This window comes from Nelumbo lutea, chromosome 1 (assembly GCF_056320005.1).
Source record: "Nelumbo lutea isolate HS-2025 chromosome 1, American lotus-T2T, whole genome shotgun sequence".
In the NCBI taxonomy this organism is placed as follows: domain Eukaryota; kingdom Viridiplantae; phylum Streptophyta; class Magnoliopsida; order Proteales; family Nelumbonaceae; genus Nelumbo; species Nelumbo lutea.
The window spans coordinates 161241556-161264601 of NC_142684.1; the positions used below are offsets into that span (position 1 = coordinate 161241556).

The following is a 23046-nucleotide window of genomic DNA, read 5'->3' on the forward strand; positions in this document are numbered from 1 at the left end:
CTGACCAAAAGTGAAAGTTTAGGGGGTATTTAACACTGACCCCATATATCCAAAAAATTTGGCTCCAACCTTGGGCAGCACAGGCTCTATACCGTAGGCTGCCAAAATTTTATCGAGTAGACAAGCCGGCTGAACCTGCTTGAGCCGGATTGGTTAAGCCTCCGGGCTTCCCATTGACTCGTCTCGACGAGAAGGTATAACGAGAAGGTATAAAAGCGCGTCTACGCCTCCTTACCAACCCAGTCTTCTTCTACTCCACCTCAGCGATCTTTCTCTGCATCTTCCTCGCGTGTCGCTTACAAAAATCTTCAAACCAGAATTCGATATTTCCTCTGATCTTTCTGCGTTTCCTGCAGAATTCCAATCGATCAAACATGAACATCTTCGCGAAAAAACCTACAGCCAAAGGTTTGTGTGTTTCCCCCTGGTTTCTTCTCTATCAGCTTAGCTGTTCACAATTTTCATGGAATTAAGTGTTCAATTTCATTGGTTTTATGTTTATGTTTTCAATTAAACTTTTGGGTTTGACTGGATCGTTCTTTTTCTTGTGTGATTGCATCGTGTTTTTATTTAGTTCTGTTGACTGACCTTCCTTCTCCACCGCTTGGTTGCAGAGGCTCTTCGTGAAAGTAAGAGAGAAATGACCAATGCTGCTCGAGGTATAATTTATTACGTTTGCCAACTCACTTGCCTTCACATGGTGAATTAAAGAAGAAGAGGATGAATTAGCCTTTCTTTTTATCCCCTGTAATATTCGTTTTAGCATCACCTTAAATTTCGATGTGAATCATGAGTAGGTCGAATGTCCCGAGCTTTTCCTTTTCATTACTTTTTTCCTTGTTAATTACATGCTGAACTTATGGTTACTAACAAAAGGAATGGAATTTCACGGTGATAATGTATTAGCTAATTAGGCAATCCTTGTTTGATTTAGATCACGTTTGAGATATTTTGATTTAGATGCTAAAAGAGGTATAATTCCCCTTTGAAAAGAGCCTCTGCAAGTATTTTATTTTTATAAGTGGTCTAGGACCTCTATTGGTTCAATTTGGAGAACATTAAGATGGATGAGAGAGTGCATTTCACGTAGAGGTTGATCTGTAATCGAGTTTTTCATGCTTTACTTGTTACTCATTTGTGTGGGAGTCTATGTTTACTACCCATGGTTTAGTCCCTCCATTTGCATATGCCAACATTATAGATTACTTAAATGACAAGCTGATACAAATGTAGGAATCATCTGTTTAGACTAAATCTGGTGGCATTTTGGCATATAAGATCTTGGCCTTCTTGATGCAGACAAAACCTATCTCTATGGGCAGGCTTCTGCATTTGACTCCGTGAGCTGATTAATTCATTGTCGAAGATACAGATTGTACCTAATTATAGTTACAGAACCATTTCCTTAAAAATAGGGGAGAATTGTATATGGTGGAAACAAGACAATGTAGTTAGTTTTGAACAAGGTAGACTGTGTTTTGGATTTAATTGTTGTTTCTTGCTGTCTTGTGTGGTTCTGACACTGTTATAATCTTGTTCTGTATTCTTTCCACAATGTGTCAAACTACTGTAACTTCTTTTATAAATTCTACTTTTGTCTTTATACTGGAAGTTTGCGCTTGTGGCAAATCCATTTCTATTGTTGATTTCTATGTTGATCATTTGTCTTGTTTTTCAGGTATTGAAAGGGAGATTGGAACATTGCAATTGGAGGTATGTTAATAAAATCTGAATGCTACTTTGGTTCCTAATTTGGTACTAGATTTAACTTAAGCTGCTATTTTGACAGGAAAAAAAGCTTCTTGCTGAGATTAAGAGATCTGCTAAAACAGGGAATGAGGTAATTCATCAATATAACTTCCCTTGATTGTTTCATTCATGGGACTCAAATCACTGTATCTTTTGATCATTTCCAATAACACCTAAAGTGTTATCTTTTTCCAAGTGTATCAGCTAGTTATCAGCTGCTGAACTAGAACTTATTGTTTTGACTTTCTTTGTCATCTGCAGGCAGCAACTAAAATTCTGGCCCGTCAACTTGTAAGGCTGAGGCAACAGATTTCTAAATTACAAGGTAGCCGAGCTCAAATGCGAGGTATAGCAACTCACACACAGGTATACTGACAAACCCCTTTCTCAGTATCCCTTGTATGAGATTTGCTTTGGTTTTGTTTGTTTTCTCTGGAGAATTTTTTTCTCTAGTTTAGCCGTTTTTGTGCTCCCTTTGCAGGTAATTCATGCCAACACTTCAGTTGCTGTTGGCATGAAAGGTGCAAATAAGGCAATGACAGCTATAAATAAGGTCAGATTAACAACATCTAAGCTTTATCACTTAGGAAAAGGGACCCAACTGGAAAATTCATATTTTTATCTTGGGTCTTTCAATAAACTATCATGTATTTTAATACCTAAAGCTCTAAAAACATCTACATTTTCTGAAATCACTTTTTTTTTTGGAAATACAATTTTTTTCAGCAAATGGAACCTGCAAAGCAAGTGAAAGTGATGCAAGAATTTCAGAGGCAATCAGCACAATTAGACATGACAGTAAGATACTATATCCTCATTTACAAACAGGTTCTTCTGATATTAAATTGATGCTATGGATGGAAATTGTCTAATTTTGCTGCTTTCTGACAAAGTTAATGGCACTGCCGAATTTTTATGCATGCAGACTGAGATGATGTCTGATACCATAGATGACACCTTGGACAATGATGAGGCTGAAGAGGAAACTGAGGAGCTGACAAATCAGGTAGGACCCTTCATTTGCCTTCAATTGGGATCCATAAGAATTATTTCTAGCGTCATTTGATGAAGATTAGTGGTGCACCTCACCCGATACTGTAGACCTGGTCCATTAACTTTGGCGCCTAATGGCTCTGTTGGATATGGAGTTTGTATCAAGCATCAAGAACCAATGGATTTTGATTGTTCAAAGAAGACTGAAAAAAGAATGCAATACAAAGCTCACTTCTGAAAAAATAACCAGTGGGTTTTATTATCAGGAGGTGGCCTGTAGTTGACCTTTGAGCCAAAGATTGATGGGAAGTTCTTGTTACTGATAGGGTTATAGTTTGAAATGTCTGTGTTTCCTAACTTTTGCATGACATATCTCCATTTCCATGGGTACCAAGATGGAATATTACTAGAACATATCTCAACATACTCTTTAATGCTTAGAATCTTTTATACTGATCTCAACAAGCTTTTGCTTTGTTAATAATGATAAAAAAGTAAGTTGCACTTTCTTAGTTACAATTCGAAGTTTCAATTATATATATACATCATTCAAATAATTTGTTTTCTTCAAACCCATTATGTTTTCAAGTTTATCATTATAGATGACTCTTTCTTTCTTATTTTCCTTTATGAAATACTTTTAATTATACATAATTAATAAATTAGATACAAAGCATCTCAGCTAAACTCAAGTAAGCCTTGCCCCAACTAAATATGCTTCAATTTAGCATAAACATTTTTATATGTAAATCATATATTTTGTATTAAACAAAGCATAATCAGTAATAGGTATTATAATATTTTTCTAAACCCTTTTTATATAGTATACAATAACATTGAAATGATTGAATTATTTTAAAAGTGTGATTTTTATCACTTTAAAATAATGTAATTATTTAAAAGAGTATGCCCTGTTTTTTATTAAAAAAGCCATTACCCAATGTTGGTCCCATCTATCTAGAGTCTCAAAAATATTGACAAATATTTTCATAAATTAGTATTTACGATGTTATGTAAATTAGTATTTACAAGAGTATTCGAAGATGAAGATGCACTGCTTGATGGATCCCACCCATAGTTCCAAGGTATCGATACTCATGATACATAAAAATTGCATACCATGAGTTTCCAAAGGGGTGATACTCTTTTTCTATTTGTTCGGCCCATTATTTCACTCTGGGTACACATTGATACATATAGAAATCCCCTAGCTCATAGTAAATAGTGTTTAGTGGGTTCAAATTGATACATATTGTATGATGTGCACCAATGCATTGTGATATTTTGAATCTTGATCCCACCTAAAAGAAGGCCTGCACCAAAAATCAGTATGGCTTTTTATTCATAAAAAGCAACATGGTTTTTTTGCCTTTGGACCATCTGATTCATGAACCATTTTCAAAACTTTCAAATAGTTTAAATAGAACTTTTAATCATTAAATGGGACATATTAAATGCTTAAGGGTCATACTTGTTGGGGATAGATGGTAAGTTATGGAGCCCTAGATTGATTATGGATTCTGTGTCACCAGACCCAAGATTTTGCCTGTTCCAAATATTCATAATTTGTTTACTCCCAAGTTTTATAATGCTTGTTAATAATAAGGGAAATGTTCATTCACCTAATCCTTTTCATCTCCATGCAAAGAAAATTATACTTTTTTACTCACCTTGTTTTATTTAATTCCTGCATATTTAAACTTTACATATCAAGTTTATGATTTGCACTTTTGCAGGTGCTAGATGAAATTGGTGTTGATATTGCATCACAGGTTTGAATTAGGAATAACTTATTCCATGGGAGTTTCTTTTTTATTCTTCTTTTTTAATGTCATCTCCTTTTGTGTTACTTAACAATTAATCTGATTTGGGGTTCTACTGGAATTCTTAACAGTTGTCAGCAGCTCCAAAGGGAAGAGTTGCAGGAAAGAAGACTGTGGATGTTGGAAGGTATCTAACCCTGTATCATCTTCTTTAACTCTTCTCTGCCCCATCTAAGCCCACAATGTCCTTGCCTGGCATATATTTATTGCTATTTTGTAAGTAGTTAATTAACAAAATGCTCTTGATAGAGCACAAGCCTAAGGTTGTCTTTGGATTTGGAATTGGAGGTGAAGTTTGATTGGTCATTTCAGTAAATCTCAGGATAATGTCATTTGGATGTTTTTTTTTAAGCATGGTAGAAGTTGGAAAAATGCAGAAAAAAAGCCTGCAAATTATGTTTCAGTGGATTTTGAATTCTTCCTAGAGGCTAGTCATTTCATTTCTGTGGAATCAAAATTCTAATCCATTCTTCTCCGAAAATCCAAAAACAGCCTAATTGAATCAATATTAGTACCAATGATAACTCCATAATTAGTAGAGATTTATAAAATCAAAATTTGGAGGGAAGTCGGTGGTGATCAGCTCATGGAGATATGAACCTTTCTAGTTCTTTTAGACACAATTTCTTAGACATACATAATATGTAAAGATGCAATCAAAACAGAATGATGACGTGACCTCTGGTGTTATTTAGCCCGAAGACATTGAAAATAATTGTGGGGAGAGTGCCGAGTAATAAGAGTAGTGACAATAGAAGCTCCCCCTTTCTGTTCTTTTAAGTACTGTTGCTTTAAAAGCATTTAATATCTCCTAACATAATTCTGCTGGCTGACTTATTATTATAACATATCTCCTAACAAGTTATATGCTTACTTCCTTTGCTCTGACTTTGGTCTGGAACCACCTAACAAGTTATATGCTTACTTCCTTTGCTCTGACTTTGGTCTGGAACCAAGTTATATACTTCCTATTACTAGGACAAAATTCTAGTGAATAGCTATTCCCAATTTTTCCACTTGTACTAGCAATTTTCTAACTTTTGCAACTATTATGTTCTTTTGTCTGCAGTTTGGATGTAGATGAGCTTGAGAGGAGGTTGGCAGCCCTCAAAAACCCATGAAGCGAAGATAGGAAATCCGTGTGGCTTGTTTGAGAGTTAACTCAGATTCTCTTTATCCTGTATATTTTGTCTAGCATGTATATTTTGTATAGTGGTCTTGTTGTATATTCACAGTTTGGAGCCACCTACAAATTTAACTTGGGGTCTCATTTGTAGGCTTACTCAATCGCATGGATTGTAAAATGTCAAATCTTAATTATTCATTGAATGGACAATTTTGGATGGCCGAAGCATTTTCTCACAGCCTAAGGTAAATATAAATCTTCGAAAAATTTAAGAATTAAAATTGATGTTGCTGGCCTAATATGATCCCAGAAGGTGCTAAACGAAGGTTTTTTAGATTGATTTATAATAGGCCAAAACACAGTATTATATGGACACTAGACCTATTCATGGGTCGAGTAGCCTAACGGTCTGGCCCGGCCCCCGGACGGGCTTGAGCATGTGTTTTAGCTTGTGGGCTTGACCTCGGGCCTAAAAGCCCAAGCCCAACTATTTTACAGGCTGGCTCGAGATTTGTTAAAAAAGCCTTGCCCAACTTTTCCTAAACTGCCTAACCCTAATCCTAAATACTAAAAATTTTTCTTTTCATTCTCCTTTCTCACTCTCACTCTCAGAAGCAGCTCTCATTTCTCCCTCTCAACTCTTAGAACTAGCGAACCCAGCTGCACCTGCAAACTCAGGCACCGGCGGTCGACGCTACCAAAACTAGTCATCTCTCTCTCTCTCTCTCTCTCTCTCTCTCTCTAGTTGGCACTGTTTTCATCTTCTTTCTTCTCATTCTCAGTTCTCTCCCTTCTTAGAACTAGGTCTTCTATCTTCCCAGTTCTCTCTCCAGCCGATGCCACTAGAACCCAAGTGCACCGTTTTCATTCTGCAAACTCAGGCACGCGACTAGTACCACCAGATCTAGATCGTCTCTCTCTCTCGAGCGGTCAGCTCTCTTTCTCTCTCTCTTTGGCTGGCACTATTATCATCTTCTATGTTCTCACATTCTCGGTTTCTATTCTCACTCTCAAACTCCTAGGAATTGGCGAACTCAACAGGCACCATTCTCTCATTCCTTAGAGGGCATCGGCGCTCAGACTCCTAGGTCGAGCTTTGGGCTAGGCTCGGGCCCAAGTTTTAGGTCCATTGGTTAGGTCAAGCTCAGGCTCGGGCCTGAAAATTTTATGTTAATAAAGAGCAAAAGCCCGGCCCGACCCGACACATGAATAGGTCTAATGGACACAAACAAAAGGGTAGCTCTGTTAACAATACCCTATTCCCTACATTTGGTGTTTTTATCTAGAACAATGCAAACTTCCAATTAAAAGGAGAAGGAAGCATGGAGATGGAATCGAGGAAAATGTTTTTAGTTTTTGACGAGTGACAATATTGTTCCTTCCTTTCAAACCAAATAAGATTTGATTTTTATCTTTAGAGAAGCTCAAAAATGTTGTGGCGATTAGGAGTCAATTAGACTGGATTTGGTCCAATCCGATCAAGTCCAACATTGGTCCACTTACAAATGGATTGTACTGAATCCGTCCAAACCCTATACAAACCGGATCCAATCCAGTCCAAATTAATTGAAACTTTATAAATTAAATGAAACACGGATGTTCTCCTGACATTACAACTTTCACTCAAATGCCCTCATTTTCTTATCCTTTCCCAACATTTCTTTATGAATCTTGATTACAAGTTAAACAAATAGATCCTGAATATCATTCTATACAATTGAGTCATGGGTATCTTTTATATTTTTCATTGGGGCTTTGGCCTTTTTATCAAAATACCAACGTGCCTGGATCAGCAAACAATGAGTTACACTATTCCGGTTTTGAGGTGGTCACTGGGGATATTAAAGATTGAATGAAAGGTCTTCCGGCATATTAAAGATTTTAAAACAATTCCTTTTGAGGTGGTCATTGGGTATCACTCCCCAAATGGAAGCATGGGATTGACCCTGCAGAATTGCAGGCTCTCCACGGTATGGCCAATGGACCTGATGTGCACCCTGCAATATCCCCACCTGAGTTTCTGCTAATACTAACCTGCTAGTTACAGGTCTAGTTAGCACCTCACTCTTATGGGGGCCAAAGCCACATTATAGATCCAAAAACAAGTAAAATGAAATTTGTTAATGAATTATACTATGAGGAGAACCCTTTAATGGAAAGCAAGCTTCTTATAGAAAGGAACAAAAAAATCCCACATGTTGTCAATGGCAAGCATGAAGCAAGGGCCAATAATCTACTCCAGAAATGACTGATCAATTTATTCAGACTCCAGAAATGAGGGATACAATTACAAATACATATTTGTCACAACTATATATACAGTACCAAGGGGCACAAAAGTAAATTTTGGAAAAGCTCAACCACTTCTTGATCTCCTCTAGTTCTGTAGGATCACTTCACAGGTCCCAGCTACTCAACAAGAAGTTCTCCCCATACCACACCCCTCTAAAGCTGGTAGGTGGCACTCTACTCAGATTTAAAAAATCCAAGCCTTTTTCATTTAAAAAACTACTCATTCAAGTAGGAGGGTTTCGACGATAAAATCCAAGCAAGCTGGAGTTCCACGGAGGTGTCAGGGTTGGGCACACATGCAATGACCTGAGGTGTAGCCATTAGGTTCCAATCTCCTTGGGAATTGTACCAGATAAATTGTTGGAACCTAAATATAGATATTCAAGCTTCCCAAGGCCAAAGATGCTATTTGACAGCTCACCCTGCAATTGGTTACTCTACTAGCGCATTGGATTTCTGATCTCTAATGAAAATTTCATTAAAATATAAAATAAAGAGAGATTATAAGGCTTGGTATTACCCCCTACTGAGAAAAAGATAACACAAGGTTTAACAAATTCTACCCCACAAATCCAATTGGAAAAACACAAAACAAGCTAATAACAGAACTTAACTACATGAAAATGTAAACCAAGAAATCCCATTTCAGCTGCTAGAAACATCCACCATCTCTTTTTAACAAGAAATGTCCTCAATGATTTGAACACCTCTGTTTTACCTGAACTGATTCCACTTCCTAATTAACCTCTCTCAATCAAAATGCCCCCAAATCCTGGATTCTACAAACTCTCAGCAGTTCACATAAGGCCCACAACACAATTCCACTTCCAGGTTCCCTGGGATTAAATCTGAAAGTTTATTGTAGTCAAGGAACAAGGAATTGAGTTTTGTCACTCTACCTATCCTGGATGAAATCTGTCCTATGAAAAAACTGCTCCAAAGGTCCAACACCAATCGTTTCCAATTTGCAAAGAACTATGGGGAGAAACTCTCCTAGTAGCTAGTTATGCTGGATATGAAGTTTACACATCATGATTCATGGTTAGCTTGGATAAGGACAGACAAATGTAAGATCCCAGTGAAGGAATTACAAGAAAGATCAAGGAAAGCATGGTTAGCAAAAGACTGAGCTCAGATAATATGCATAGAAGATGGATCAAGGCACACTACTCGGATTTTTTTTCCTGTTTCAGTCTGAAGTTTCAAATTTTTTTTTTTAATTGAAGTTTTCTTACACTTTCCACTAGAGAATAACTTCTGGACTCAGATAAAGCTGAGGGCCATCATAGCTTAAATTCCAAGATGGATCAAGGCATACAGAAGCCATTTGGCGTACAGAAAACTAATACTTTTAACATTTAAGACAAGGCATACAGAAGCCATTTGGCATAATTTATGCATCAACAAGCATATCTGTTATATTACTTCAGCTCATGGCAGTTCTGCCACTTTATTTCAGATAATATGCATAAAAATTTCAACAATAGAATCAAGATTTGTAAGCTCCATCACTAATAACAAGACTACAATACAAATTTCATGTAAAAAGTAAACGCTTGACCCACTAAATAGATTGATGCATTTTCAAACTGAAACGAAATCTCATATGAGAAATTGGAAATATCGCCAAGATTCTCAAACTCAGAACAGAGAGAGCATGTCACAGGGTTCAATTTTTTGAAAGAAAACCAAACTACTACCTATTTCTGCCTGAGAGAGAAGAGCGAAAAAATCCTTGCTTCAAACCGCCAAAGAGAAGAGCCACTTGATGGACGACCACCGGAGAGAATGCTTTCCACAGAGAGCGAGAGAATCCTGCTCCAGTCTTAAAGATTTCCAAAGAAGAGCCGCCGGAGTTTCTTCGAACCGCTGAACAGAAGAGCCACCGAAGAGAATGCTTTCCACAGAGAGAAGGGACACCTGATAGACGACCTCCAGTGAAGAGTTGCTTCGAACGCTCAAACAGGTTTCCGGAGAAGAGTTGCTTCAGACGACTGCCGAAGGTTTCTTGTCTGGTTTCGATTTTGGTTTTGAACTTCTGATTCAAATCGATAGGGTTTGGCGAATGGCGATTGAACTATTTGGGTTTTGGTTTTGGGCCGACTCAAACCAATAATATTTCGGGCGATTTTATTTTGGGTTGGCCCAACCCAATAACTATAATGGATTGTTCAAAACCGACTTGATAAGATTTGGATCAGTTTGGATCCAACCCAAAATCGTCCAATTGACAGCCCTAGTGGCGATGCATGAAGCAGTTCTTCCTGTAGAGTGGGAAAAAAAAAAAAAACAAACGCTCTTGTTGTGGTGATGCATGAAGTAGTTAAGAAAAGAGAGAAACTTTAGGGTGGGAAAATAAACAATAGTGCATGCCTGCATGGTATTGAAATTTTGAGAGGACTAAACCAAACACTTTTTGGCATGTCATATGGTTTGTGCTTCAAGGAGATCTCACATGTAATCTAATTACTTGTCCTTTCTCCAATCGACGCACAAACTTGCGTAACAGCTTGGATAGTAACACAACTGACAAAGGGAGTCATTAAGCTGAAATCGGAAATTGCAAGATAATAGTCTAAAACTCTAAATGATGAAAGTTATACATACGGATACGGGAGCTTTTTCTGTATATGAAGCAGAGCATAGGCTGATATTTCATTAACACTCGCACTTTTAAAATGTGTCAAGTGTTGGCTCAGTTGAATGAGGATGATAATTACATAGCTGACTTTTCAGATGCTGTGGCAGTGCAGGGATGCCATTTCCCAGAAGGAAGATGAATAATTCGTCGCCATTAGGTGGGTAAAAAGGAATTGTTCCAACTTCCACCTATCTTAATGGCACAGTTCATTTGGATGAGTAAAGACCCTCAGCCATTTCCCCAGCATGTTTAGGCCATCATACAAACAGATCCCTCATTATTTTTCTGCTTCATAAATTGCTCTCTCCTGTTGATTAAGAACAGATATCCTCATTCACGAACACAGATTTGATTCATTTGACTCAGACGAGCAAGCTTTGGTCTATGGAGTGCTTAGTTTTGATCAAGGGTCTAACCAGCCAAGTCTTGCCCTGGCATCACAGCAATGTTCCCCTTCCTTCACTTGAATGGCAGATTGACAAAGACCATTATCTAATCTCGCTATTCATGCATGTATTTTTCCAACTGTCTGGTTCAAGCGACGACTTCCATCTTTCCTGTGTTGTTTGGGACCAGTGTCAAATGAGTCCTCTCAAATACCATTCTCTTTGCTAATTCACCAGTAGTCCCCACAAGAGCACTTCCCATCTTTGAAATGGTGAAATCGGCTAACATCCCTCACTACTATCTCCCTCCCAACAATTTTTGATATAAACTTTGTTGCTGCGTGGCAGTCCACGCACACCCGGAGATTCTTAGTAACTCTAATAGTTGTCCCAGAAGGAGTGCTTATGACGCCAAATGCTATGGCTAGCCTCTCACTGTGGCTACACAAAATGTGTTTCTTCTGCTCCTCTTCAACATCATGGAGTACATCATCTGTGTTTGGCACATACCCTTCACGCTCCATCAACTCTGACAGGACTTTCAGAGCCTCCTTGATTCTATCATAATATGGATGGGATTTGTCACCTGCCACAAAAGCATGAACCTTATTCTTGACTTCTATCCAACTGCAAGCTGGTTTCTTTCTCATACCTTTTCCCTTCATAGCAACTCTTAACTTTGCAGCATCGCTCCATCTGCCAGCAGCAGAGTATATGTTCGACATAAGAATATAGGAGCCCATGTTCTCAGGGTCAATCTCAAAAATTTTACCAGCCACCTTCTCAGCCAGTTCAATCTTCTTGTGTACCCTACAAGCAGCTAACAATGTTGACCAAACACTCCCTGTTGGTTCAATGTGCATACCAGAGATGAACATGTAGGCTTCCTCAAGTCTTCCTGCCCGACCAAGAAGGTCCGCAACAGCGGCGTAGTGCTCCAGACCTGGGGTAATTTTGTAATCATGGATCATACTGTGAAAGAGCTTCCAAGCCTCATCCACCAATCCGGCATGGCTGCAAGCAGTTAAAGCAGCAACAAAAGCCACATAATTTGGCTTTACATTCTCCTCTTCCATCTGCCTAAACATAGAAAGAGCATCACGGGCATGGCCATGCAAAGCGTAGCCCATGATCATGGCTGTCCAAGATACCATGTCAGGTGATGCCATCTTATCAAAAACCCATCGAGCTATGCGTATGTTCCCACATTTTGCATACATATCCACGAGTGAGCTAGATATAAATATATTATCATCAAAACCAGCTCTAATTATGTAACCATGCAGCTGCTTTCCCAAATTCAGTGTCGTCAGGTGAGCACAAGCAGGCATGATACTGGAGAAGGTAACATGCCTAGGTTTCACCTTAGCCATCAACATCTGGCGAAACAACTTCAGGCCTTCATCAAACAATCCATTCTGCACACATCCTGCTATGATAGAATTCCACGAGATTGCATCACGCTGGGGTAAAAGACTGAAAATCCAACGGGAATCATCCACTCTATTGCACTTAGCGTACATATCAATCAAGCTACTTCCGATGAAAACATCTGAATCGAAACCATGTCTGATGGCATACCCATGGATCTCCTTCCCCTTGTAAACATCCACATAATCTGCAAATATAGGAAGGATGCTAGACAATGTGAAGGAATCGGGCTTTAAATCAGCAATACCCATCTTTCGAACCATCCTCAAAGCTTCTCCATACGTCCCGTTCTGTGCATTTCCTGCAATTAAAGTGTTCCAGGATACAAGGTCCCTATTGGGCATCCTATCAAATACTTTTCTCACGCTCTCCATATAAAAAGCCTCTCTTTTCTGAATTCTTTGAGCAAGATCGTTAGTAGTTCCATAAGAATGAAAGAAATTTTCCTTGCCCACACTTACTTGAGGAGTGAAATTACTTACTCGATCCAAAATAGCATTACAAGTGATACCTGCTGCTACCTGTCTGTGATGTTCATCGAGAGACTCACAAGAATTACCACCGGGATCCTCCCCCATACCGAATTCCCTCTTCACAGTTCCCCCACTTTCAAACTCCTTGCATATAGTTCCGCCGATGGATTTATTAGAACTAATCAAATTATACTTACATTCTCCAGTAGGTTTTCTTTCGGGAATTTTGTCAAACAGTAGCTGTACATCGGTGGTGTGTGATTCTGGTCTATCAATTTTATGAGTGTTCTGCAACTTGCAGTACATGTTCATAAGCGCATTACCTGTATAGAGATCAGATTCCAGACCAAGACGAATAACGCATCCATGAACTGATTCACCGAACTTCAAGTCCATCAAGGAGGTGCAAGATTTCAGAACAGAAGGGAAAATATTGTGATCTGGGCATTTGCCGGAAGCCCTCATTTCGTTAAAGGAAATCAAGGATTGGAGGAAAAGGCCATTGGAAGTATAACATCTGATAATTGATTTCCAAGCAAGAGAGGGAGGCGAGGGAAATGCGTTGAATATGAAAAGGGACTCTCGTAAAAGCCCTACATGCGAATAGATGGAGAGGACGGTAGCCATGAGAGAGGAGGAAGAAGCTCTGTTGCTCCTCCTGAGGATTTGTGCGTGCAACTGTTTTGCTTGGCATCTCGATTTGATGGAGGAAGGGTTCTGGAGGAGGGACTTGAGAAGGGTCGTTCCTGAACTCATTCAAATTTTTGAAATCAGAACCGTTGTGGGAGTATATACTTTTATACAGTGAACTGGAGGAAGACCGTCGCCATCAGGCCCCAGCTTTTCAAACCGTCGGATCTGAATCCGGTTAATAATGTGCTTTGTGTTGAGACCGGATGGATTATACATCTATATTACAACGCGGGCTGCATTTCCATCCGCGGTGTAACATGTAGATGGTTTTAAGTAACGTAACTGATTCCCGTTACTTATTTTTTTAACACAAAAAAAAAAAGGCTGTAATTTTCAGTCTATTTCGTAGGAGAAATTATGTCAGCCAAACACAAAGCACAAATGAGGAATTGGGCTCAGACCAGGCCTAGAAATAAACAAGGCAATGTTCTCAAAATAAATTTGGATGCTCATAAGTCATAAGTGATAAAAATTATCTTAAGACAAGTTTTATCAAAGTTAAATACTATCCCAATGATAGTATTTTCAAAGTCAAGCTGAAAAGGAATTGTTCTCCTTGGTGGAGGAAAGTTTTCAAACCGCTATCATCCATTAAAAGCAATATTTGTTGGGTCCTTCATGATTGTGAAAAGGTAAAGGCTTTTCAAGATCCTTGGTTTCCAAGTTTTTCATGGGATCTTCAAGTTCCACCACAATTAAAAGATATAAAGGTTTCTTGTTTCTTAAATAATGATAATAATTGGAATCTGTTTCTACTTGAATTCTTTCCTCCTACATCTTTAGAACAAGTTAAAAAATTAAGATTCCTAAGCGAGATTCTAAGGGATAAGCTTGTCTGAAACAGAACTCAAAGTGGAGTTTTTTCGGTTGTTAACACTCAATTTTTGCTCGGTCTGCCGCTTGAGCCTCCAATTCACCTCAAACACCCGATCAAACCATTCCAACCTCTCCAAAACACCCAAACATCCAGAAAACCCAAGTTTTACCCCGAGAGCCTTCAGATTCACGGTTAAACCTGCTTGGTACCTATCTGATGGCCCCGATTGACCCTCACTTACACCTCAACCATTAAAACAAACACATCCATCAGACCTAGGACATCCCAAAACACCTACCCATGAAATTTGAACTCAAGATTCCTTTGTTCACCCGTCCATCAAACAAAGACTCAATTTCAACCATTCCCGTACCCACAACCCATATCCACTTGATCCGAACACATCTAAACCAATCACCCCAAAATACCAAAAAACCCCTACATATGAAATTTTAGCCCAAAACACCTTCATTTTCCCTCAACCATACCAAGATTCCATTTCAATGTTTTGGATTGACCGGATTACAAATTTACCCGATCCAGGCTCAATTGGCTCAATCTGAATTTACCAATCATCTCAGACTACCCAAAACCCTACCTTGAGAAATTTCACCCAAAATTGTCTTTATTTTCCCTTCATCACAAAGAGATTTCATTTTGAGCTCTTAGATTAACCAATTCGAACCCTTTTCAGATCTGCCTAATCCGAGCCCAATCAGGCCAATCTAACCTCGCCGATCAACCCAGAATGTTCAAAATCCCTGCCCCAGGAAATTTCATTCAAAACTACCCCCCGTTTGCCTCTTCATCCAAAAAGGTTCCGTTTCAACCAATCACACTAGCCCTCACGCATCAAAACCCTTCTCAACCATCAGACCCATCTCAACCCTCCATCTTTTGACCCAAAAATCCCCACCATTGAACCAAAACCCGGCCTAACCCCTTTAGACTCGATTTGACCCATATTTTCCAAAATTACAAAAATACCCCCAAAATCCCAAAAATTATGAAACTACCCCTATGCCCTAGTATTGAACAAACCTTTATTCTTCATTCGAGAATGGATTGTTCACTCTCCCTGACCCTTCGACACAGCGGCAAAAATCTCTCTCCCCTGATCCCTCTCTCTTATCCTCTCCTAGTTTTCTTCTTCTCCTTCTCCTCCTTCTTCTCCTTTCTCTCGCTTCATTTTTTCTCGGTTTTACCTTTCGTCATCGCCACTGCAAGTTGTAGCAGCTAGGGCTGTACATGGGTCGGTTTACTAGGGTTTTTCCAACTGATCCGACCTGGTCGGGTTACCTGAGGTGGAAATCGAAACCGACCCACTAGTAGGCAAAACCAACCTAGTCGGTTTGAATCGGGTTGGGTCGGTTTTGGTTTTGCTCCTGTAGTCAAACCTTATTTCTGAAACTTGTCTCACCTTTGGTCTAGTGTCAACCTTACTAACCCTTGTTCCACTCAAAAAGCTTTTGTATTTCCTTGGTAAGCAAGCAACCTTAATCTGTTCAGACCTTTGTTGACCACCACCTGCCATTGAGCAGAGAATTTTTCATGTCTGGGTTCCCAACTGTCCTTTCTCAGAGCCTAGAGTAGCCATCTGGGCATAAGTTTTGAATTGAGACGTTGGATTCAGACCCAGTGATCCTGATATGCTATTAGAGGAAGGAAGCTATAAGACTTCCTTTCCCACACTGAGCTCCAGAGTTTCCTTATTTATGAAACTTTTAATCCCCTTCTGTGATTCCTTTCTTTAGCTGAAAAAGAAGCTACTTTTGTCCATGTCAATGAAGTTAGGAACTACCGAGTTGGAACGGTCCGGGTTGGTCTGTTTGGTCGGGTTGGGCCTTCTTATGAACAACCCTAGTAGCAGCGGCATATCTGGATTCTTCTTCCTCCTCTGGACCGAAACAGAGCAACGGCCAATCGGCGGAGCGACAGTTACTTCACACCGGCTTCACCCCCACTCTTCTTCTCGTAATCTCACGAGGGAGAAGTCTTCAGAGTTACTGTTCACCGGCATCTTTCTCTCGACAACAGCCAACCAGAGCGGTGCAACTGAAATAGCCACCGCTGCTGCAACTTCTAGTAGCGGTGGTAGTTTCTTAGTTTCTATCGACCATCCTCCCTCTTCCTCTCCCTTTCCCTCTCTTTCCATCCCATTCCGCATTCACTTCTTGCCATTGAACGGCTGTTGGACACCTTCCCCGATGAAAATAGAGCAACAGCAGTGGCCATTGTCCTAGCATTTCCTTTAGGCTAAAGCTATACCGAGATTGATTGCAGCAGTGCATTCCAAGCGTCTCCCGAAGATTCCCCATCCGAGAGCTCATCGGGTCCTCCCTAATTTTCAGATCATACACCTGACAGTCCCTATGCTCAACAGTGAATAAATAGCGACGAAGCCGGATCAGATCTCCCCAATTTTAAATCTTCCTTATGCCAAAAGTCAGACCATAGTCATTCCCTTCAGTTTGCAACATTCTATCTTTTCAGGCTACATATCAATCAGGTAAGGTCACTAGCTGTATTTTTGCTTTCATAATCATTTACGCATATCTGAAGCTAGGAAGAGAAGGATCGGGCTAATTCAGCCCTTGTAATTCCTGGTACCAGCCCCGGATATTTTGTTTCTTTCTATTGTTATTTTTTGGTAGGATTTAGTGTGTTTTTTCCTTTTGGATCTACTATAGGAATCGTTTTATACTTCTGGTATGCAATTATTGTAATGATCTTGCTAGTTTAGGAATTAATTTGTTTAGTGAGATAAGGTGGTTTTCTTTGTTATCTTCCCAAATAAATTGAATCTCAAGTCTAATCTCTTTGGTCTCATGGGTTGAGTTATATATGATAAGGTTAGTTATAGTGTTTAATATTGCTTCTTATGTTTATTATTATTTTGTTTAATTAATAGCATATTGTATTTGTTTTTGTTTGAGATCCCATGTGGGCCCCACCTATTGGACCTAGAAGAGGGGTGTCTAATCCCTTCCCTCTCCCATCCGAATCTTACCCGGACTGGTTTAGCCGGTGCCTCGGGCTATTGGAGTCATTACTAAAATAAAAATGTTTTTGAAAGTCATTCTTGGAGGTCCCATCACCCCCAATTCCTAAAATAATGGATGGCGACTCCATTTCTAGCCCAAGTGCCAAGTGAGTTGTTTTCCGACGCTCACATCGGTCAAATCCATTTATAAGGAATTTCTTTCTAATTGGCCTTCCTCATCAGATTCCTTTATTAAATGGTATATTCTATGGAAATTAAAGATACCATACAAGTATCAACTCTTTATATGGAAGGCTTTATGGAATGGAGCTCCTGTCCAAAGCAAATTCTTCACAAGGAAAATGGAGGATAGATGTTATCTCTACAATTCTCATCAAGAATCATTTCACCATTTCTTCTTCCATTGCCCATTTTCTAGGGCTATCTAGTGTGGTACCCAAATAGGTATCAATCTAGAAAACATTCAACAAGAACCTCTTCACCTCATCATTCATTCTTGGTGGAACAGGCTCAAACTAAGTATGAGTAAGAAGGAACTTGATCATTGCTTTGCTAAATTCTACATTACTTTGAGGCTCATATGGGATGAGCGAAACTTGAAGAAATTTTGAAATACAATCTCATATCCTATACAGGTGCTGGAAAATTTAAAATTGCAATAAAAAGAAAACCTCGAAAGCTCTTCCACTCGACAAAATTATTCCTCAAGTCATCTCAGGCTTTCAAACTTTATTAGCATATATGCTGATGACTCATTTAAACCCTCATGCTTACATGCCAGTGTAGCTTATGCTATTATGTCTAAAGAGAACCATCTAATATTTGTAGAAGGAATTCCATGTCAAGCAGCTAGATGCCAAGATGTTGAGCTCCATGCCATTATCAAAGGACTTGAAGCAGCGAAAAAAGAAGGATTCAAAAAAGTCTTATATTTTCTGATGCACCGCAAGCGGTGACAAAAATCCAAAATAAAGAATACAGCGGCAACTGGATCGAAACAATGCTTTTAGACCATATATACACTTTACAAAGATCCTTTGAGGAGGTTCAAATAGAACATGTCGGATGTGAGCAGAACACCATAGCTCATCTTTTTGCTTACTGGTCTTGTATATATAATATTAATATTAGCTACATATGTAATAGATTGGCAGTCTCCCCTTCATATAAATAAATTTGCCAGGAATGCTGGCTTTCTATTGCAAAAAAATAATAATAATAAAATAAAGAAACTAATACAATATTAAGCATATCGTATTAGTGTGTACTATAGAAATACAAACGAATTGTTGTGTACTGTAATAAACTCATATTGTATTAATCAGACCGTATTACTCAATGTAAATCCAAGATAAATATTACACCAATTCTATGCAAGGTTTTAAAACCGAATCAGACAACGAATTTGTCAAGGGTTTGGTTCCCGAGTCGAACAGTCTGACCGTTCGAATGGAATGGACGGCTCATTCTAACAAAAAATAAAAATAAAATAAAAAAAATGGCCAAAACCATTGGATGGTTCAAATGCCCAGGTTAGTGGTTTGCTGACCAAATCAACAATTTTTGGCAAAATAACGATTCTAAGGTAAAATTGAACCAATCACTTGACCCTTTCCTGGTTTTTTGGCCTAACCATCTGGTCTAGTTCGATTTTAAAAACCATGATTCTATGCAACCTTATAATTCATTCATAACCTCAGGCTTAGACATGTAGAAATAAAAGTGGGCTCAAGTGTATTCACATGAAGAAGCTTAGGGTCCATTTGGTTCATAAATTAAATTGGTTTTAGAATGGTCTATTCCTATGGTTTGTTAGGTTTAGATAGGAATTGGAATCAACTAGGATGGGATTTCATTCCCAAGGGAAATGGTTATTCCCTTAGATGAAAATGAGAAAGGGTTGACAATTAAAAAATGACCCCAAAATGAAATTGTTCTAGCCACCGATTTTCGAGTCGACAGTTTGATCGTCCGATTCAAACAAATGGCCCATTTTGACATAAAAAATTAAAAAATAATTAAAATAAAAATGGCCAAAATCGTTGAATGGATCAATGGGTCGTTGACTGATTCAAAGGTTTTTAGCCAAGAACCAGGTTTGAGGTAAAATGGAACTGACTGTCTAGACGGTTCTTGGGCCAAACAGTCTAATAGTCCAGGTCAATAGCAGTTCAAAAATCGTGAATAAACTTAAAGCTTTTCTTTTATTCTTTAGGTTGAAAAAAATATAGAAAAGATAAGTAACAGAAATTAACACTCCCATCTTTTACTTTTTTTTTGTACATCACTTAAACCATCTACGTGTTACAACGTGGATGGAAGTACAACCTGCAGCTAAACATGTGTAGCTCAGACGAACTCCTTTGTGTTTTGTGATCTTGATTGGTTTAATCCATTTTCGGCATCATAGGGATAATTTCTTAAATTACTCCTACTGTTTAGCTAATTTTCAAGATGTACCCCTATTGTTTATAAATTGTCTTAGCACCCTTACTGTTTCTGAAAATTGTCACAAACTTCCCCTATCGTCAACTACATCATGGGCCGTTGACATGTGACATCACATGATGGGTATATTGTTAAAAATTTCTTGGATTGCCCTTTATTGGTCTAAAATGCACCTTTTCTGTTTGGTCATGACCTTCCTCTTTGAGCCACTTGCATCATACAGATATCAACATGACAAGGACAAAGGTATTGTCTTCATTTTGTTTGGGTAATACGATCATCCTCTATGAGTGGAGGAAGGTATTGTATTTGGTTTGTTTGGAGTCACGATCATCACCTATGTTATATTACAACCACGAGACGGTTCTGGTTGGTAATAACCGACGTAGCTTCAAGTACAACTGGTCTGGTGGAAGGCGAGCTCCGTCAATTGACTGTGAGTAGGTAAGACCAATATCAAATGAAAGAGTGACGCTGTGGTGGAAGCTTAGGGACGATGTAAACATAGAATTTCGTTGTGAATGGAGCATTTCACACCGATTGTGAAAAAGTATAGATTTTTGGTGCCATCTGTTTGAAGAAATTCCTATAAGTCCCCCCTCACATGCCCAACCCTCTTCCCACTTGCATACTCGCACGGCTAGCCCCCCAGCCCTCCTGCCTCGCTCATTCGCACGCTCGCACACCTAGCATCTTGCCCGCCCGCCTCGCCCACTCGCACACCTACATGGGTTCCAAACATGACACCTGACCATTTGAGGCACTGTTGAAACATGAATCTCTGTAAATGGTCCCTTGATCAAGATTGGATTTGGACCTTGAATCTTTGTAAAATCCCTCCCCCCCCCCCCCTCCAGAAGTAGAACTTTCAAAGTGAAATGTCCAAAAAATTGAACTCACTGCAAAAATGCCTTGGTGATGGAAGATTTTGGGCAAACCAGTCAATAAAAAAACTTTTTGTATAGTAGAACCCACTACAAAAAAAAAAAAAAAAACACATAAAATATTGACAGTAAGACAACCATGTAAGACAAAAGGATTAGGGTTTAAAAACAATGATGTTTTCTTCTATAGATTCGAGGTTTAAAAACCATAAAACACATATACGTTGTGTTAAACATCGTTTTTTTGAATGAAGCTAATAGGATCGCCCACCCACCTAATAGTTAACCATTGAGGGTTGATACTGTATTTACATTTCGAGCGAATTCTGGTCCTACTTAGCGAAAGGGCAAAAATGGCATTTCAATAAAATCATTATGATTTAACGGTGGTGAAATTTTCAAAAACAGTAAGGGAGCTCTAAGGCAATTTATAAACAGTAAGGGTACAACTTGACAATGAGCTAAACAGTAGGGGTAGTTTAAGAAATTTGCTCATTTTTTCTTGGTAATGGTCTTAAAAAGGTTCAAAATCGAAGATCAATATCAAAAGATAACAAAATACTTCCTACTAACACTTTGGACTAGGAATGACAGACTACTTTACTTATAAATGAATGGTCCTATAAGAGTATAAGGCTCCTTGTTCATGGATACTATCATTATCTGACTCATCAATCCTTTGGGTTTGTAATTATAATTTGCAAGTTCTATTAGGTTTGTATGATATCGGAAAGACATCATATCCAAAAAATTTATGACCAAATCAATTGGTATGTATCATAGAGGTTAACTGGATAGTATTTATCATAATTCATGGTTGGGCTTTTATTGGCCAAAGCCCTTCAATACAGTGATAGTACAATGGCTTTTCGGTGTTATAGATTTTTCCTATTTTAGAGGGTGTTCGGTAGTGTGAAAATAATGTGGACAAGACTGTTTTGGTCCTATCCACGATAGAATGTGGTGTTCTGTTTTGTGTGGACAAGGAAGTGTGGATAGGGACAGACCACACCTCAATTTATTATCTACAATATTTTCTCGTGGATGGGTCACACTACGATGTGCACAATTTGTATGAGGGATTTAGTGTTTAAAACTAGTCCAACTACCCTCATTTTATTTAATGTTTTAATTAATTTTAATTTATATTGAAATTATTTTTTAAATTGTTTATTGATAAAGATAATATTATAATGATAAATATATTTATTTTTATATTTATTATTAATTATGTATTAGTGTTTTATATTGTCCATTATTATTTTATATTATTATTATAAATTATTTTTGGCTTAAATTAGGTTTTTCCATTCATGATCATATGGGTGCAAATGGATTAGATCATCCAATCCGAGTCCAGTCCTATTTTTGTAAGATTTGGATAACCCTTTGTAGGATTTTTGGATCAGATCCAATTGGAATTTGGATCACCCCTATCTAATCTGACAACATCCGATCCGATCCGATCTATAAATGTACATATTTATAAACATATTTATTTATAAATTTGTTTATATTGCATTTTTGTAAATCTTTATAAAAAGACATGTACAAATTTATAACCTTTTTTCTTTTAATAATTTCTTAATTTTTTCATAATTTGAATCGGATTTATTGGATTCATATATATATGACAACCTTAACATATTTGAATTTGAAACACCATTTGTGAGCTCCATCTGATTGGATCTTGTATCCTATTATCGGATTAGATTCGGATATACCTTGATTCAAATCTGATTCGATCTGTTTGCATATCTACATCATCGATTATGTAAATTACCTCACAAGTTGTAAATGAGATGTATGGAATCAATATGTATGGTGTGGACAAATCCACACTACACCTACAAAAGGCTCCTATGGGTATAGAAAGTTTCTATCCACATAGTTCTGTTCATAGTTCAAAATAGATCCAATTGTGTAAATAGTAATGTGGTATGAATTGATCCCTGCCATAGAGAATGGTGTGAACCGGCCCACATCCACCAATTTTTCATCTACATTACAGAGCACCCCTTTATTTGTTAAAAAACTTTCATTTTATTTGTCTCCTTTATAATTGTATTTTGAACTGCTTGGTTGGTAAAGTACTAAGGTCTCTAGTGATTGAATCCTACCTACACCATGGTAGAGGGGTTATGGGTTTGGGAGATGGTCTATGTCCTTTAGTCGTGTAAGCCCATGGAACCAAAAATAGTTAAGAGGCTCCCTTGCTGTAGATTAAATGTTGTCTTGACAATTGAAAAAGAAAATTTATGTTTTTCCTCCCTGTACCTTCAAAAG

At 38.3% G+C, this 23046-nt stretch overlaps 2 protein-coding genes and 1 long non-coding RNA gene across 3 annotated transcripts; 2 read left to right on the plus strand and 1 right to left on the minus strand.

Moving 5' to 3' along the window:
- Positions 1–246: 246 nt before the first annotated feature.
- LOC148878770 (vacuolar protein sorting-associated protein 2 homolog 3-like) lies at positions 247–5929 on the plus strand. Its single transcript, XM_088959974.1, has 11 exons — positions 247–408; positions 615–659; positions 1679–1713; positions 1790–1840; positions 2011–2115; positions 2231–2302; positions 2476–2547; positions 2675–2755; positions 4479–4514; positions 4637–4692; positions 5635–5929. Exons 1-11 carry the CDS (start codon positions 375–377, stop codon positions 5684–5686), a joined length of 639 nt encoding a protein of 212 aa, XP_088816100.1. The 5' UTR covers positions 247–374; the 3' UTR covers positions 5687–5929.
- Positions 5930–9309: 3380 nt separating this feature from the next.
- Positions 9310–13844, minus strand: LOC148878771 (putative pentatricopeptide repeat-containing protein At3g23330). Its single transcript, XM_088959962.1, has one exon. It carries the CDS (start codon positions 13668–13670, stop codon positions 11241–11243), a length of 2430 nt encoding a protein of 809 aa, XP_088816088.1. The 5' UTR covers positions 13671–13844; the 3' UTR covers positions 9310–11240.
- Positions 13845–16300: 2456 nt separating this feature from the next.
- On the plus strand, positions 16301–18678 carry LOC148878772 (uncharacterized). The gene is made up of 2 exons (XR_016103838.1): positions 16301–16933; positions 18257–18678. It is a non-coding gene; the product is annotated as an uncharacterized LOC148878772 (long non-coding RNA).
- Positions 18679–23046: the final 4368 nt, after the last annotated feature.

Bases quoted from the DNA above. Each gene is read 5' to 3' on its own strand.
- LOC148878770 (XM_088959974.1), top strand. From the start codon at position 375: ATGAACATCTTCGCGAAAAAACCTACAGCCAAAG. The intron at 660-1,678 runs GTATAATTTATT...CTTGTTTTTCAG, and splicing joins AATGACCAATGCTGCTCGAG to GTATTGAAAGGGAGATTGGA. The intron at 2,548-2,674 runs GTAAGATACTAT...TTATGCATGCAG, and splicing joins CAGCACAATTAGACATGACA to ACTGAGATGATGTCTGATAC.
- LOC148878771 (XM_088959962.1), bottom strand. From the start codon at position 13,670: ATGAGTTCAGGAACGACCCTTCTCAAGTCCCTCCTCCAGAACCCTTCC.